Below are 14453 nucleotides of genomic sequence, written 5' to 3'. Positions count from 1 at the left end.
AGATCTGGCTATACTACATTTATCATATTTTGTAAATGTGTCAAAAAAAATGAATGCATGATTGGGTTACAAGGTATGTCAAACTCTGTCCACCAGGAGGAGACACCGTCACTACTTGAAGAACGGATCTACTTCCAAATGATTGGCATACTGAGACGCCAATAGAACTTTAGACGGTCGCTATCCTTACCAACCCAAATGCAGATGTACTGTTGGTAGGCGGGCACGGAACAGGAAATGGTCTTAATGAATGATGCAGTTTCAGCTCCACAGTGCAAACGTTTGTAAATGATCAATATTCAGTTAAATATGTATTAACATGCACTATTATATGAGTTTCAAACAAGACGTTTGTTTTACTGGACTTCTGAAATTTCATCCCAGCAAATAATATCCATTGACGGTAAGCCTAGCTTGCTACTAACTGTTAGCTAGCTAACGTAACGTTAACTCGTGATGAATGCCTATATATCCTATCAAATGATTGATTTTTTTCAATATCTACACTATAAACTTTCCCAGTTCTACTTTAATAAAAGGATAGTAACTACTATTGGCCATAACTATCTACGTAGGCAGGCCCTTCGACCATAGATGTGTGCTAACCAGCTGGCTACCATTTCAGCTAGTTACTATAGCTGTTACACCTATTTATTACCATCTCAGCTTTCATGACTTCTGCCATCAAAATGCTCAAATCCAGCCAACAATAGTGTTTTATTGTAGTTATTCCATGTCACTATAACAACGTATTCATCACTAAATGCAGTTTGCTGCATTTTCTCTGGTCTGTGCACCCTTTTCTGTCCACAGCAATGGGGGAGGTTGAGCTGTCCTGTCTGGCCTATGTGAAGATGTACCTGCACGGCTGTTTGTTTCCACGGTGTAGTGTCAATGGGCTGCTGTTGTCGTCCAGTCCAGCAGGTGGTGCTGTGTGTGTGACGGACTGTGTTCCCCTGCTCCACTCTCACTTACCTTTGGCTCCCATCACCCAGCTGGGTCTCACACAGGTAACCATTTAATATCCTGAGTGGTCTTCACTGTCAAACATGTGTCTGAAATGACCAATACAGATCGCCTTACTACTCATCCTTACCTGGCAGTGGTGCATGTACATTGTGGTTGTCTTTTGACTTAATGTATTTGTTATGCTGTAATGTATCATACCTTTTGCTTCAGGTGGATGTATGGTGTGCACAGACACAGCAAAGGATTGTAGGATACTACCAAGCCAACGCTTGTGTGTCAGACAACAGGTGTGGTCCAGCTTCACCTCTGTAGATGTTATTTTCTCTCTTAGGTAGTTTCAGTGGCTGATAGCCTGCTTATCACATGCATATGCTGTCATGCACTGCTGTCATTGTAAAATAAGAATTTGTTCTTAGCTGACTTGCTTAGTTAAATAAAAATATCATCTGTGTTAAACACTAACCATTCCTTCTCTCTCCCCTTCGCTGGGCAGCCCTACGCCATGTGCATTGAAGATTGCAGATAAGATTGCCGAGCAGTGTAACAATGCAGTTTTGTTAATGGTAAGCATCCACAAAACTTTAGTCTAAATTCCTGTGTGTGTACATGGTCACAATGCAGATTTTTGGTAAATCTTTATGCTGTGTGCCATCTACTTATCTCTGATCTATGTGGCTTTTCAGATTGATGGTGGAAAGATGTCACCTGACTACAGGGTGCCTCCCATAGTGATGTATGAGCGGAAAGACACCCGCTGGACCCTCAAAGACAAACACACGTAAGAGCTGGACATCTCTGCTATCCTTCTTTCAAGATACTGTAGTTAACTACAGTTTGCTTTTGTGTTAATAGCACACCTTTTATCAACTGCATATGACTACATACATTGCGTCTGAGTGAGCATGGAACTAAATTCCAATAGTCAGTAACTAGGTTTCCATCTAAATGGTGACAGATTTTCATGCGAATATTCTAAAATCTGCATAAAAATAATGTGTATTTTCCCACCAGAGATGTTTCCATCAAATTGACTCGTTGCAGATAAAAGGCTGTGTGTGATGACCTAGTGCACATAAAAACAACTTGTGGTTAAATTCCCATGTACCGAAATAAAAAGTACACGTTAAATGGGTTTTCATCACATTTTCAACACTACTGATGGTTTTGTCACAATGTTGCGTTATATAATGAATGTGCCCACTCTGGTCTTGGCACGTGTGCTCTAGCCAACAGCTGGCAGATAGGCTATACCCGCACTATGTAACAGTATAACTTTAGTCTGGGCTCGAACCAGGGACCCTCTTGCACACACAGACAACTGACACCCACGAAAGCATCGTTACCCATCGCTCCACAAAAGCCGTGGCCCTTGCAGAGCAAGGGGAACCACTACTTCAAGGTCTGAGCAAGTGACGTCACCGATTGAAACGCTATTAGTGCGCACCACCGCTAACTAGCTGGCTATTTCACATCGGTTACACCTACATGAGAGTATTAAGGACAAAAGAGAGATTATCTTTGTGAAATGGCAGCCAAGCATGTCACCAGAATTAGACCCTCAATATTTATTGGAAAGGAGCATAAAGCTCATCACTGCACTTTCACCACCTTGTGAAGTATATCATAACTTATTTCATCTTGCCTAATAAATTGCATACTTTCCCAAGTCGTAGTGGGAGGACAACCTAACATATCGCCTGACTCCAAGTTTACTTTGATATGGTTATCAATGTGCATAAGCGTTTTGTCATTTACACAATTTTAGACAAAAAGATCCCACCTTGTCTAGCATGTTTTGTCAACATTTGGAAAGTGCACCGCCAAATGTAATGTTTCCATCAGGCCTGTCGTGACATTTTTCATCTGTCATGTACTTTACTTGCATAAGAAGGTTGGATGGAAACATGGTTAGTGTTAGTACCTGAAGAGGGAAGTACAGGTTCATTTAAAGCTACCTTTGTTTTTCTTCCAGGATAATGCTGCGGCAGTGGGAGGAGACTCGGGAAATAGCCAATCAGCTGCTGGACTCTGGAGATCACTCATTATTAGTGGATTTTGACAGCCATTTGGACGACATCACTAGGGACTGGACAAATCAGAAACTCAATGCCAAAATAGCAGAGCTTGCCTCACCAGCCAATGGTAATGTCTGAAATAAGTTTGTGGTTTAATTTGTTACTTTAAAAAAGTTTGAATTATTTGTCTTAAACCTACTGATACTACAAATTTTAAGAATATTTTTATTAACATCTAACAGTCAAATAAGCGCACATCATCCAAGATAATATGAAATACATTTAATGCGGTCAGACAGAACATTGAATAAAAGACAAGCATAAATAACAAATATTTACAGTTTGACAGATGTGCAGTCTTCCGGTCTCTCAGTCAGTGTGCCTTGTCAAACCCAGTAGCCATGTTGTTAACCCACTTACAACTGACAAAGCTGTGCTCATAGTTCACTGACTGCTAATGGCATCACATTATGTGCATCCTTTCCCACTGCTTTCAGTGTGTAACTTTATCTCAATTTATTAAACTACATCTACAAACTACTTCAAGTGTTCATGTGCTATGTTCATATAAATATCAATTCACATTCATTTCTACAATACTAACAGATTAAAAAGTCTGACGAGGCCAGCCATCACCTTGTGCACTTAAAGGCTTAAGTAGACCTTATATAAACATACTTGATTTGTGCAATAGAGCAAGATCGAACAACAGATTGCCAGTTCAAAGGTGCAGAAAACAACCTTTCAGACATGGTCCCTAGAACAGTCTCCACACACCATAACTCTAGAACAGTCTCCACACACCATAACCCTAGAACAGTCTCCACACCTGCTTTATACTGTGGCTTGTGTAATTTACTAATTGGGTAAACCTGTAAAGTGACCTGCCATGCAAAACTGGGCCAATCTCAATTAACACCATTAACTTCCTACGGTTGGGACTAGTTGTAAGTGCTGAGTTATGGAGAGCAGATTAACAAATGCAAAACAAACTCACTTGCTCTTGAATACATACTTGCAAACACATTTAAGAGTCCAATGTCTCTAGTGAAGGAGCCTGCTTCAAAGTCTAGGAATATGAATGTCCTCTATAGAAATGTGCGTTACCACTTTCAGAAACAGAAATGGAAGACAAGTTTGTTTCCCGCCTCATAACGGTTGGCATGGTGATGATCAAATCACAGACCTTCAGCCTACTATGGCTTCAGAGCCTGTCAGTGTTTCTCTCATATGCTACTTAAAACAACTTGGTCAACAGGTACACCTATGTAAGCAACATGAGGACACAGAGAGGTGTCTGACGCAGTACCAGTCAGCATTCAAAGACTGCAACAAGGAGTAGAAGTATCTGACTCCATATAAAAGTGAGTTTGGAACATCAGTATAACATCACAAGTTGGTAAAGGGCAAAACCAAAGTGACGTACTCCATGTAGTGCTATTCAGACAAGTATTTGGTGCATCATGTGTATGCCTTAGTATCAGATCAGAGTGCTTCATTTAAAAAAAGACTAGTCAATTATACAAGATTTCCTGTGATTGGATGCTAAAGGCCACTTTTACGTGCTATCCCACCCCCATTTGAAGTTGACATTTTTAAATGTTTAAGGTAGGGACGTCCCAAGGATCTCGGATAGCAATGAACCTGATACCAGGTTGATGGGGACCTCTCCTGATTCGCTGGTTATGTTGCGGAAGTAGGCCATTGACTCTCGGAAGTCTTCAGCTTCCTTGACCTGCTGCTGAGCCCAGGGTAGGGTTATCTGGAGGAGAGGGGGTGGGTGGTTCAATCCCTCTTTATTTCACAGGGAAAAATAAGGTGTAGCAATGCTGTACTTTCATAAACCTTAGGGATCTATTCAATCTGTAAAGCTGTTAACAGATTCCCTGATTTAAAAAAATATATATATATTTTAAAGGTAACTTCAGATTGAGCTGACAAATGCAGTCTTCGCTAAAGCAGAAACATTGCCTTTAAATTTCAATCACGCTGTAAAGCTGAACTTCTGCGACGCAGATTGAATAGACTAGTATTAACATTCTACGGTATGCATTTGCTACACCTTTTTGTTTACATTTGAACAGGTTTAACAGTTATTTTATGAGTAGGTGGGAACGGCTTAGTCAGCTGTACCTGTGTGATGATGAGTTTGCTGGATGGGTCCTCTTTGTCACTGAAACACAAGGTGAAGCCACACTGAGGAGGGTCTCCCCCGTGGCTGCTGAAGTGGTCTAGCTCTAAGGAAACAGTCAGTAAATACACACTGACTGCTGAAATACTCAAATTCATTAAGGGGACAAAAAAGAAGTGGGATGATCCTCACCGAGAGAGTGAACAGCCCCATGTCACTCACCCATTCTGAAAGCCTCTCTATCGAAGAGCCGCACGGGCTCCACAGCATGGTTCATCTTGTGCGGTCCCGCCGTGGCTGAATGTGGCCCTGTCCAGAACACCTGGCCCTGGCAGTAGCGCTTAGCATAGACCCCTGTTCTCGTGGAGGTCAGGATCACCCCTTTCTCCATGAAGGGCAGCAGGGTGGAGAGGGCCTGGAACTGGGGCCCGATGCTGGAGGTCAAGGTGGAAGGGGGGTCGGGCAGGGGGATGCGGGGGAACCCAGCCACCATCAGGGTGGGGGGAACGGGCGAAGAGGGCAGATAGGCGATCCGGACATCGCTGCCCATGACCCCACGTTTAAGCACCTCCTCTCCCATGTACTTCACTAAGACATGGAAAGAGTCCCGGGCTGGGGGAGAGAATGAGATTGAATGAGAGACAGCAGACTGCATTTTCAGTGTATGTGATGAAAAACAGTTCTGATATACTCTGTAATACTCTCTCTAGCATTTACTGCAGCATTACCTCCAGGGGGAGGGACGGTCTCGATCGTGAAGTTCACCTGGATCTCATTGACTGCTAGAGGAAGACAACAGACTGTCAAGAGCATGTCAATCAACCACATGCTATTGGAACTCCACAGAATGAAGAGACAGTGGCTGAGAGATCCAGCATCAACTAACATAGAGATTCAGTGTCTGACAGACATGACATTGCGTTAGTAAGACATAAGACTTACTCCCAGCACTCTTCACCATGACCGAGGGCTGATCAACCTGGTCTAGCTGGATTGTAAGAACACTTTCCTCAATCTCCTGAACAGACTGATAAATAGAAACATCAAACATGTCGGTGAGAGAGACTGACATAACTAATAGAGATGCATCCAAAAGTTTCTATAACTTGTTTCCATTGGATTGTTATTTTCTCCTCAAAATGCCAGACCCACCATGGTGATTGGTAGGGAGGTGGTAACCTCTTTCATCTGCTTGACCTTCACCACCTCTTCCTCCGCCTCGATGTCTGAATCGCGGCTCCTTCTCTTCCTCCCCCCTGCTCTGGCTTGGACCTTCATGTCAACACTCCCCAATGCTGTGAAGAGAAAAGGGACCATAGGTCACGAATGTGTTTACTGCCCTGCTTTGAAGTTGTCTCCATAGCTACAAACTATATGGAGTTATTGTTGTGCTAATTTGCATGGTTGACTCTGGTATGACTATGAACCTTTGGACTGACTGAGGGAACTAGAGTATTGAAGTTGGCAAATATTCCAAATGTCAATCTTCTCAACCTTGAGTGAAATTTAAAGAATGTACACTGCTACACCCAGTTTCTATTGCCAGATCGTAGGTATGTGGTTATAGATCTCTACACAAAGGATCAAAAGATAATTGCTGGAACATCTTAGCAGCGGGTTAGAAATAAACAAACATAGTTTAACAGCGTGTGTGCTGGTCTCACCTTGTTCGTTGATGGGTACGAGGCGGTAGACTTTGTATGGTTCGGAGATTTCCAGCTGTGACCTCTCAGGTTCCTCTCTGAACTCCGGGCTCTTATTGAGAGCAACTCGCAGCCGCGTCTTCCAGGAGGCAGGGTCCGCATGACACCCCTCAGACAACTTCCCCTTAAACACTGCCCACGCCTGTCGAGTAGAAAGAGGAAGGCATTTAGAGGCAGGAAGTAATATCTACTATTGTGTTTTTAATAGATAATACATGATGAGCCTACTGTAAAATGTCAATGAACTAGTAGTCATAAAGTTGTTAGTGTCAGGACCTTGAAGATGGCACCATCCACTTCGCTGCGGAATTCTTGTTTCCCAGCGTGTTTCCATGGTATACGAAACATGGTCTTGTCGTCGTCGTCCCATATCAGGCCAGGGTACTTCCCACTGCTGACCTGCACCAATACATTCAACAGGATGTGGTGAGTGTTGCTTGGGAAACACTCAACCCATTTCCCAGACAGTACATTGACTCTACCTATCACTATGACATACCAGCTGAAACACTCACTGTAATCAGCTGTTACAATTAACACACATTTGACTATTGAGCCCATCCTCCACAAACACTCACCTGTTCTACCATCCAAGCGCGTAGTCTGCGTGTGGAGCGAATTTTCCCAGATGCCATAGCTGTGAAGACGCGGTATAACTTTATTTGAGTCTAGTTTGGCAATACACATTTTTGTATCTGATAAAAACGATACACTATACAATGGAAAATAAATAAACCAAACAGAATACATAAAGAGTGCTAGCTGTGATGAGTGTGGTAGTGCATAAATAACAAAAGTTATTTTCAGCTGTTTGAAGATGGTGTACAAAACCAGAAGTAAAAAGATGAGCTAGCCGTAAGCATAGAAGTAGCGCACAAAGAATGGATATACAGCTTATCAGACTTGCTTTCAATGAAAATGACATCCATAACTCACATTTCTATATGAATTTGGTCGGGTCGCTCACATTGTTACTTACTGGACTTTTACATGTATTATTGGTGAATAAATATTCTGCCAAAGATGGTTTGACTGTGATTACACTTAGAGACGATACTATAGTGTAACGACCCTGGGTTTATAAACGCGGAAATCGTCTCTGCCCGCAGGAGCATTCTTTTGCGGCACAGTCGATAGCGCGCCGGACCTCGGCTCGATACCTACTCCCTGCTGTTTCATTACAATATATTTAATTGTATATTCATGATAAAGCATGAAATAACTACATTTTATAAATGCAACAGACGCTGATAAGAGCGACTTACAGTAGTGAGTGCATACATTTTTTTTGTTCGCACGGGTGCCCCGTGGGAATCGAACCCACAACTCGGGCGTTGCAAGCGCTATGTTCGACCAACTGAGCCACATGCGACCTAATCACGTTGATCATGATCCTAAAGTAATTACTTTTTATTCTGCATCGGTTGGTATGAAATATATATCAAACTATTCGTCTCCATCTAAAAATAGCGAAGTAAATAAATCAAGATTGCTCATGAAGCGAAACATACATATTTTCCACAGATTTAGAATGATTGTCATTAATGTATGTTATTGGGTGACCTGGTTTCGCTTACCTTAGGTTGCGTTTCCTCCGTTTCCTAACTACAGCTGAGCGCACCCCCGCATAGCACTTTGACTGGAAATCCAGAAGTTGTTTACTTGCCTCGCACAGAGCAGAGGGAGACCTTTTCCCAAAAATCACGTGACTTTACAGAACTAACTTAGGTACTGTTGTGACGCCAGGGGGCAACATATCGCTTAAAATATGGCCTATGCTCAGAAAGTCGTCTCCCCAGGCAGAGTCTCTCACAATTAACACCCGAATGCATAAAAATCACCAGACACCCCTCAGCCCTCAAATGAAGTGGACACTTCAAATCACATTTTATTGGACACATACACATGGTCAGCAGATGTTAATGTGAGTGTAGCAATGCTTGTGCTTCTAGATTCCAACAATCTAACAATTCCACAACTACCAAATACACACACACATCTAAAGGGATGGAATAAGAATATGTACATATAAATAAGGATGAGCGATGACTGAGCGGGATAGGCAAGATGCAATAGATGGTATAAAATAGTATATAAACTGAGCAAAAAAAGAATGGTCCTCTCACGTGTTTATTTTCAGCAAACTTAACATGCGTAAAAATGTGTATGAACATACAAGATTCAGCAATTGAGACATAAACGGAACAGGTTCCACAGACATGTGATGAACAGAAATTGAATAATGTGTCCCGGAACAAGGGGGATTTCAAAATCAAAAGTAACAGTCACCAGCGTGGCCACCAGCTGCATTAAGTACTGCAGTACATCTCCTCCTCATGGACTGTACCAGATTTGCCAGTTCTTGCTGTGAGATGTTACCCCACTCTTCTACCAAGGCACCTGCATGTTCCCGGACATTTCTGGGGGGAATGGCCTTAGCCCTCACCCTCCGATCCAACAGGTCCCAGACGTGCTCAATGGGATTGAGATCCGGGCTCTTTGCTGGCCATGGCAGAACACTGACATTCCTGTCTTGCAGGAAATCACGCACAGAACGAGCAGTATGGCTGGTGGCATTGTCATGCTGGAGAGACATGTCAGGATGAGCCTGCAGGAAGGGTGCCACATGAGGGGGGAGGATGTTTTCCCTTTAACACACAGCATTGAGATTGCCTGCAAGGACAACAAGCTCAGTCCGATGATGCTGTGACAACACCCCAGACCATGATGGACCCTCCACCTTCAAATCAATCCCACTCCAGAGTATAGGCCTCGGTGTAACGCTAATTTCTTCGATAAACGCAAATCGACCATCACCCCTGGTGAGACAAAACCGCGACTCGTCAGTGAAGAACACTTTTTGCCAGTCCTGTCTGGTCCAGCGACGGTAGGTTTGTGCCATAGTCAACGTTGTTGCCAGTGACGTCTGGTGAGGACCTGCCTTACAACAGGCCTACAAGCCCTCAGTCCAGCCTTTCTCAGCCTATTGCGGACAGTCTGAGCACTCATGGCTGGATTGTGCGTTCCTGGTGTAACTCGGGCAGTTGTTGCCATTCCGTACCTGTCCCGCAGGTGTGATGTTCGGATGTACCGATCCTGTGTAGGTGTTGCACGTGCTCTGCCAATACGAGGACAATCAGCTGTCCCTCCTGTTTCCCTGTAGCGCTGTCTTAGGCGTCTCACAGTACGGACATTGCAATTTATTGCCCTGGCCACATCTGCAATCCTCATGCCTCCTTGCAGCATGCCTAAGGCACGTTCACACAGATGAGCAGGGACCCTGAGAATCTTTCTTTTGGTGTTTTTCAGAGTCAGTAGAAAGGCCTCTTTAGTGTCCTAAGTTTTCATAACTGTGACCTTTAATTGCCTACCGTCTGTAAGCTGTTAGTGTCTTAATGACCGTTCCACAGGTGCATGTTCATTAAATGTTTATGGTTCATTGAACAAGCATGGGAAACAGTGTTTAAACCCTTTACAATGAAGATCTGTGAAGTTATTTGCATTTTTACGAATTATCTTTGAAAGACAGGGTCCTGAAAAAGGGACTTTTCTTTTTTTGCTGAGTTTACATGTTAGATGAGTAAACATTATTAAAGTGACTAGTGATCCATTTATTAAAGTGGCCAATGATTTCGAGTTTATGTACAGTCGTGGCCAAAAGTATTGAGAATGACACAAATATACATTTTCAGTCTGCTCCCTCAGTTTGTATGATGGCAATTTGCATATACGCCAGAATGTTATGAAGAGTGATCAGATGAATTGCAATTAATTGCAAAGTCTGTCTTTGCCATGCAAATGAACTGAATCCCCCAAAAACATGTCCACTGCATTTCAGCCCTGCCACAAAAGGACCAGCTGACATGTCAGTGATTCTCTTGTTAACACAGGTGTGAGTGTTGACGAGGACAAGGCTGGAGATCATTCTGTCATGCTGATGGACTGAGTTCGAATAACAGACTGGAAGCTTCAAAAAGGAGGGTGGTGCTTGTAATCATTGTTCTTCCTCTGTCAACCATGGTTGCCTGCAAGGAAACACGTGCCGTCATCATTGCTTTGCACAAAAAGGGCTTCACAGGCAAGGATATTGCTGCCAGTAAGATTGCACCTAAATCAACCATCTATCGGATCATCAAGAACTTCAAGGAGAGCGGTTCAATTGTTGTGAAGAAGGCTTCAGGGCGCACAAGAAGTCCAGAAAGCTCCAGGACCGTCTCCTAAAGTTGATTCAGCTGCGGGATCGGGGCACCACCAGTACAGAGCTTGCTCAGGAATGGCAGCAGGCAGGTGTGAGTGCATCTGCACGCACAGTGAGGCAAAGACTTTTGGAGGATGGCCTGGTGTCAAGAAGGGCAGCAAAGAAGCCACTTCTCTCCAGGAAAAACATCAGGGACAGACTGATATTCTGCAAAAGGTACAGGGATTGGACTATTGAGGACTGGGGTAAAGTCATTTTTTCTGATGAATCCCCTTTCCGATTGTTTGGGGAATTCTCAACTTTTGGCAACGACTGTAGGCAGCAGCCTCTCTGTGTTAGTGATGGCGGTTTAACAGTATGATGGCCTTGCGATAGAAGCTGTTTTTCAGTCTGGAGAGCCTTGCGGTTGTGGGCGGTGCAGTTGCTGTACCAGGTGATACAGCCCGACAGGATTCTCTCAATTGTGCTTCTGTAAAAGTTTGAGGGTTTTAGGTGTCAAGACACATTTCTTCAGCTTCCTGAGGTTGAAGAGGCGCTGTTGCGCCTTCCCCACACTGTCTGTGTGGACCATTTCAGTTTGTCCGTGATGTGTATGCCGAGGACCTTAACCTCCACTGCTGTCCCATCGATATAGATAGGGGGGTGCTCACTCTGCTGTTTCCTGAAGTCCACGATCATCTCCTTTGTTTTGTTGATGTTGAGTGAGAGGTTGTTTTCCTGACACCACACTCCGAGTGCCCTCACCTCCTCCCTGTAGGCTGTCTCGTCGTTGTTGGTAATCAAGCCCACTACTGTTGTGTCATCTGCAAACTTGATGATTGAGTTGGAGGCTTGCAAGGCAAAGCAGTCATGAGTGAACAGGGAGTACAAGAGGGGGCTGAGCATGCACCCTTGTGGGGCCCCAGTGTTGAGGATCAGCGAAGTGGAGATTAAGGTAGAAAACAACATCACCTGGGGGCGGCCAGTCAGAAAGTCCAGGACCCAATTGCACAGAGCGGGGTTGAGCTTGGAGGGTACTAATGAACAGCATTCTTACGTAGGTATTCCTCTTGTCCAGATGGGATTGTGCAGTGCGATGACATCGTCTGTGGACCTATTGGGGCGGTATGCAAAATGAAGTGGGTCTAGGGTGGCAGATAAGGTAGAGGTGATATGATCCTTGACTAGTCTCTCAAAGCACTTCATGATGACAGAAGTGAGTGCTATGGGGCGATAGTCACTTAGTTATCTTTGCCTTCTTGGGTACAAGGACAATTGTGGCCATTTTGAAGCATGTGGGGACAGCAGACTGGTCTAGGGAGAGATTGTCCATAAACACACCAGCCAGCTGGTCTGCTCATGCTCTGAGGACGTGGCTAGGGATGCTGTTTGGGCCGGCAGCCCTGCGAGGGTTAACACGTTTAAATGTCTTACTCACGTCGGCCACAGAGAAGGCGAGTGGGGGCCCGCAGTCCTTGGTAGCGGGACGCGTCGGTGGCACTATTATCCTCAAAGTGGGCAAAGAAGGTGTTTAGTTTGTCTGGAAGCAAGATGTCAGTGTCCGTGACGTGGCTGGTTTTCTTTTGGTAGTCCGTGATTGCCTGTAGACACTGACACATACGTCTCGTGTCTGAGCCGTTGTATTGCGACTCCACTTTGTCCTTATACCGACATTTTTGTTTGTTTGATTGCCTTGTGGAGTGAATAACTACACTGTTTATATTCGGCCATATTCCCAGACATCTTTCCACGGTAAATGCGGTGGTTCTATCCACGGTTTCTAGTTAGGGTAGGTTCTAATGACATATCATGAGGTAGAGCGGTGGGCATTAATGTGGGGATTCAGGTTCTCTGTAGAGGATGAAGGTGGGAGATTTTATTTAACCTTTATTTAACTAGGCAAGTCAGTTAAGAACAAATTATTATTTACAATGACGGGCTACCCCGGCCAAACCCTATTTGACACTAGACTGACCTGAGCAGAACACATTGAGAGAGTGGTGGGAAAGTGTAAGAAGTTGCTAAATGTAATGTGCTGTCTGACGGGGAAGGAGTGAGCATTCTTTCATTGAGGAACATGTACAGAGGCTTGCAAATGTATTCAACCCCTTGGCATTTTTCCTATTTTGTTGCCTTACAACCTGGAATTAAAATAGATTTGAGGGTTTGTATCATTTGCTTTACACAACATACCTACCACTTTGAAGATGCAAAATATATATATTTTTGTGAAACAAACAAGAAATAAGACAAAAACAACTTGAGCGTGCATAACTATTCACCCCCCCCCCCCCAAATATTTTCTATGGGGTTGAGATCTGGAGACTGGCTAGGCCACTCCAGGACCTTGAAATGCTTCTTACGAAGCCACTCTTTCATTGCCCTGGCGGTGTGTTTGGGATCATTGTCATGCTGAAAGACCCAGCCACGTTTCATCTTCAATGCCCTTGCTGATGGTAGGCTTTGTTACTTTGGTCCCAGCTCTCTATTATTTTTTCCTCACTGCAACTCCCGTACGGACTCGGGAGAGGCGAAGGTCGAGAGCCATGTGTCCTCCGAAACACGACCCTGCCAAGCCGTTTTGCTTCTAGCCGCACCAATGTGTCGGAGGAAACAACTTACAACTGGCGACCGCAGTCAGCGTGTCCGAGCGCCCGGCTCACCACAAGGAGTTGCTAGAGCGTGATGGGACAAGGACATCCCGGCCAGCCAAACCCTCACGACGCTGGATCAATTGTGCGCCACCTTATGGGTCTCCTAGTCGTGGCCGGCTGCAACACAGCCCGGGATCGAACCCGGGTCTGTAGTGACACTTCTAGCACTGTGATGCAGTGCCTTAGACTGCTGCACCACTCGTTATCTTTTTTAGAGCAACGGAGCCGGCAGGTAGGATTTAGTTTCCCCGTCGCTGGCCCACACTACAGTACAGTAGGTGGCGGTAATGCACCATAACGTTGAATGCCAACTACCGATAAACCCCACCAAAGAAGATGACGAATCATGACACATGATGAGTTGACACTTGCAGGGCAAGGGAAGAATGGATTCATTTTAAATGGACCGCCCTTGCCCGGAAATTCGTCACTCGTTCGTCCCACGGATTTCTGTCATCATGGAACCACCGGTAGCGGTTGTGTGTGCTGTATATGCGCTACAGTCCATTATGGTTGCATTTCATATCTGGGCTATATCTTGGCTAGAAGACTACGCATCCGCAGACATGGAATACTAGCCATCCGCAGGTATGCGCTAGCTAACGTTTCCAAAAGCTAACCAAACAAAAGCATCACAACTTTTACCAAACATGTTAGTGCCGTCATGTGCCTTAGTAGCACAATTTCTAACTTATTTACAAATGTTTTTACTTACACTTATTTTGACTACTCTCATATTGATGTTAACTTTTGTCTGACTTTTCTTAGCTGATGTTCAATCATCACAAATTTAATTATGGGGTG

The 14453-nt window shown here is 44.3% G+C and overlaps 2 protein-coding genes across 5 annotated transcripts; one reads left to right on the top strand and one right to left on the bottom strand.

Moving 5' to 3' along the window:
• Nucleotides 1-189: 189 nt before the first annotated feature.
• LOC110489700 (ER membrane protein complex subunit 9) lies at nucleotides 190-3524 on the top strand. 2 transcript variants are annotated; one of them, XM_021562474.2, is made up of 6 exons: nucleotides 190-403; nucleotides 814-1010; nucleotides 1180-1256; nucleotides 1463-1532; nucleotides 1653-1747; nucleotides 2942-3524. In XM_021562474.2, the coding sequence occupies exons 2-6, from the start codon at nucleotides 816-818 to the stop codon at nucleotides 3120-3122; spliced, it is 618 nt and encodes a 205-aa protein (XP_021418149.1). In that variant the 5' UTR covers nucleotides 190-403; nucleotides 814-815; the 3' UTR covers nucleotides 3123-3524. The 2 variants fall into 2 exon arrangements, with proteins under 2 accessions (XP_021418149.1, XP_021418150.1); XM_021562475.2 differs by having other exon boundaries at nucleotides 196-403; nucleotides 770-1010.
• Nucleotides 3252-8547, bottom strand: LOC110489699 (interferon regulatory factor 4). 3 transcript variants are annotated; one of them, XM_021562473.2, is made up of 10 exons: nucleotides 8396-8547; nucleotides 7397-7455; nucleotides 7095-7217; nucleotides 6780-6960; nucleotides 6268-6410; nucleotides 6058-6142; nucleotides 5844-5897; nucleotides 5338-5727; nucleotides 5118-5157; nucleotides 3252-4746 (listed from the first exon to the last, which is right to left on the bottom strand). In XM_021562473.2, the coding sequence occupies exons 2-10, from the start codon at nucleotides 7451-7453 to the stop codon at nucleotides 4743-4745; spliced, it is 1077 nt and encodes a 358-aa protein (XP_021418148.1). In that variant the 5' UTR covers nucleotides 7454-7455; nucleotides 8396-8547; the 3' UTR covers nucleotides 3252-4742. The 3 variants fall into 3 exon arrangements, with proteins under 3 accessions (XP_021418148.1, XP_021418146.2, XP_021418147.2); XM_021562471.2 differs by having other exon boundaries at nucleotides 5118-5221; nucleotides 8396-8546; XM_021562472.2 differs by having other exon boundaries at nucleotides 5118-5221; nucleotides 5844-5894; nucleotides 8396-8546.
• Between the last annotated feature and the right edge of the window lie 5906 nt (nucleotides 8548-14453).

Source organism: Oncorhynchus mykiss, chromosome 15 (assembly GCF_013265735.2).
Source record: "Oncorhynchus mykiss isolate Arlee chromosome 15, USDA_OmykA_1.1, whole genome shotgun sequence".
Lineage (NCBI taxonomy): Eukaryota > Metazoa > Chordata > Actinopteri > Salmoniformes > Salmonidae > Oncorhynchus > Oncorhynchus mykiss.
Note: the sequence above shows the minus strand (reverse complement) of the source record. Positions and strands in the feature narration are given on the sequence as shown.

Coding starts and splice junctions, on each gene's coding strand:
- LOC110489700 (XM_021562474.2), top strand. CDS start 816: ATGGGGGAGGTTGAGCTGTCCTGTCTGGCCTATGTGAAGATGTACCTG. Junction 1,257..1,462: donor GCTTGTGTGTCAGACAACAG/GTGTGGTCCAGC, acceptor TTCGCTGGGCAG/CCCTACGCCATGTGCATTGA. Junction 1,748..2,941: donor ACCCTCAAAGACAAACACAC/GTAAGAGCTGGA, acceptor TTTTTCTTCCAG/GATAATGCTGCGGCAGTGGG.
- LOC110489699 (XM_021562471.2), bottom strand. CDS start 7,453: ATGGCATCTGGGAAAATTCGCTCCACACGCAGACTACGCGCTTGGATG. Junction 7,218..7,396: donor GCGCTTGGATGGTAGAACAG/GTGAGTGTTTGT, acceptor GTATTGGTGCAG/GTCAGCAGTGGGAAGTACCC. Junction 6,411..6,779: donor CGTACCCATCAACGAACAAG/GTGAGACCAGCA, acceptor TTCTCTTCACAG/CATTGGGGAGTGTTGACATG.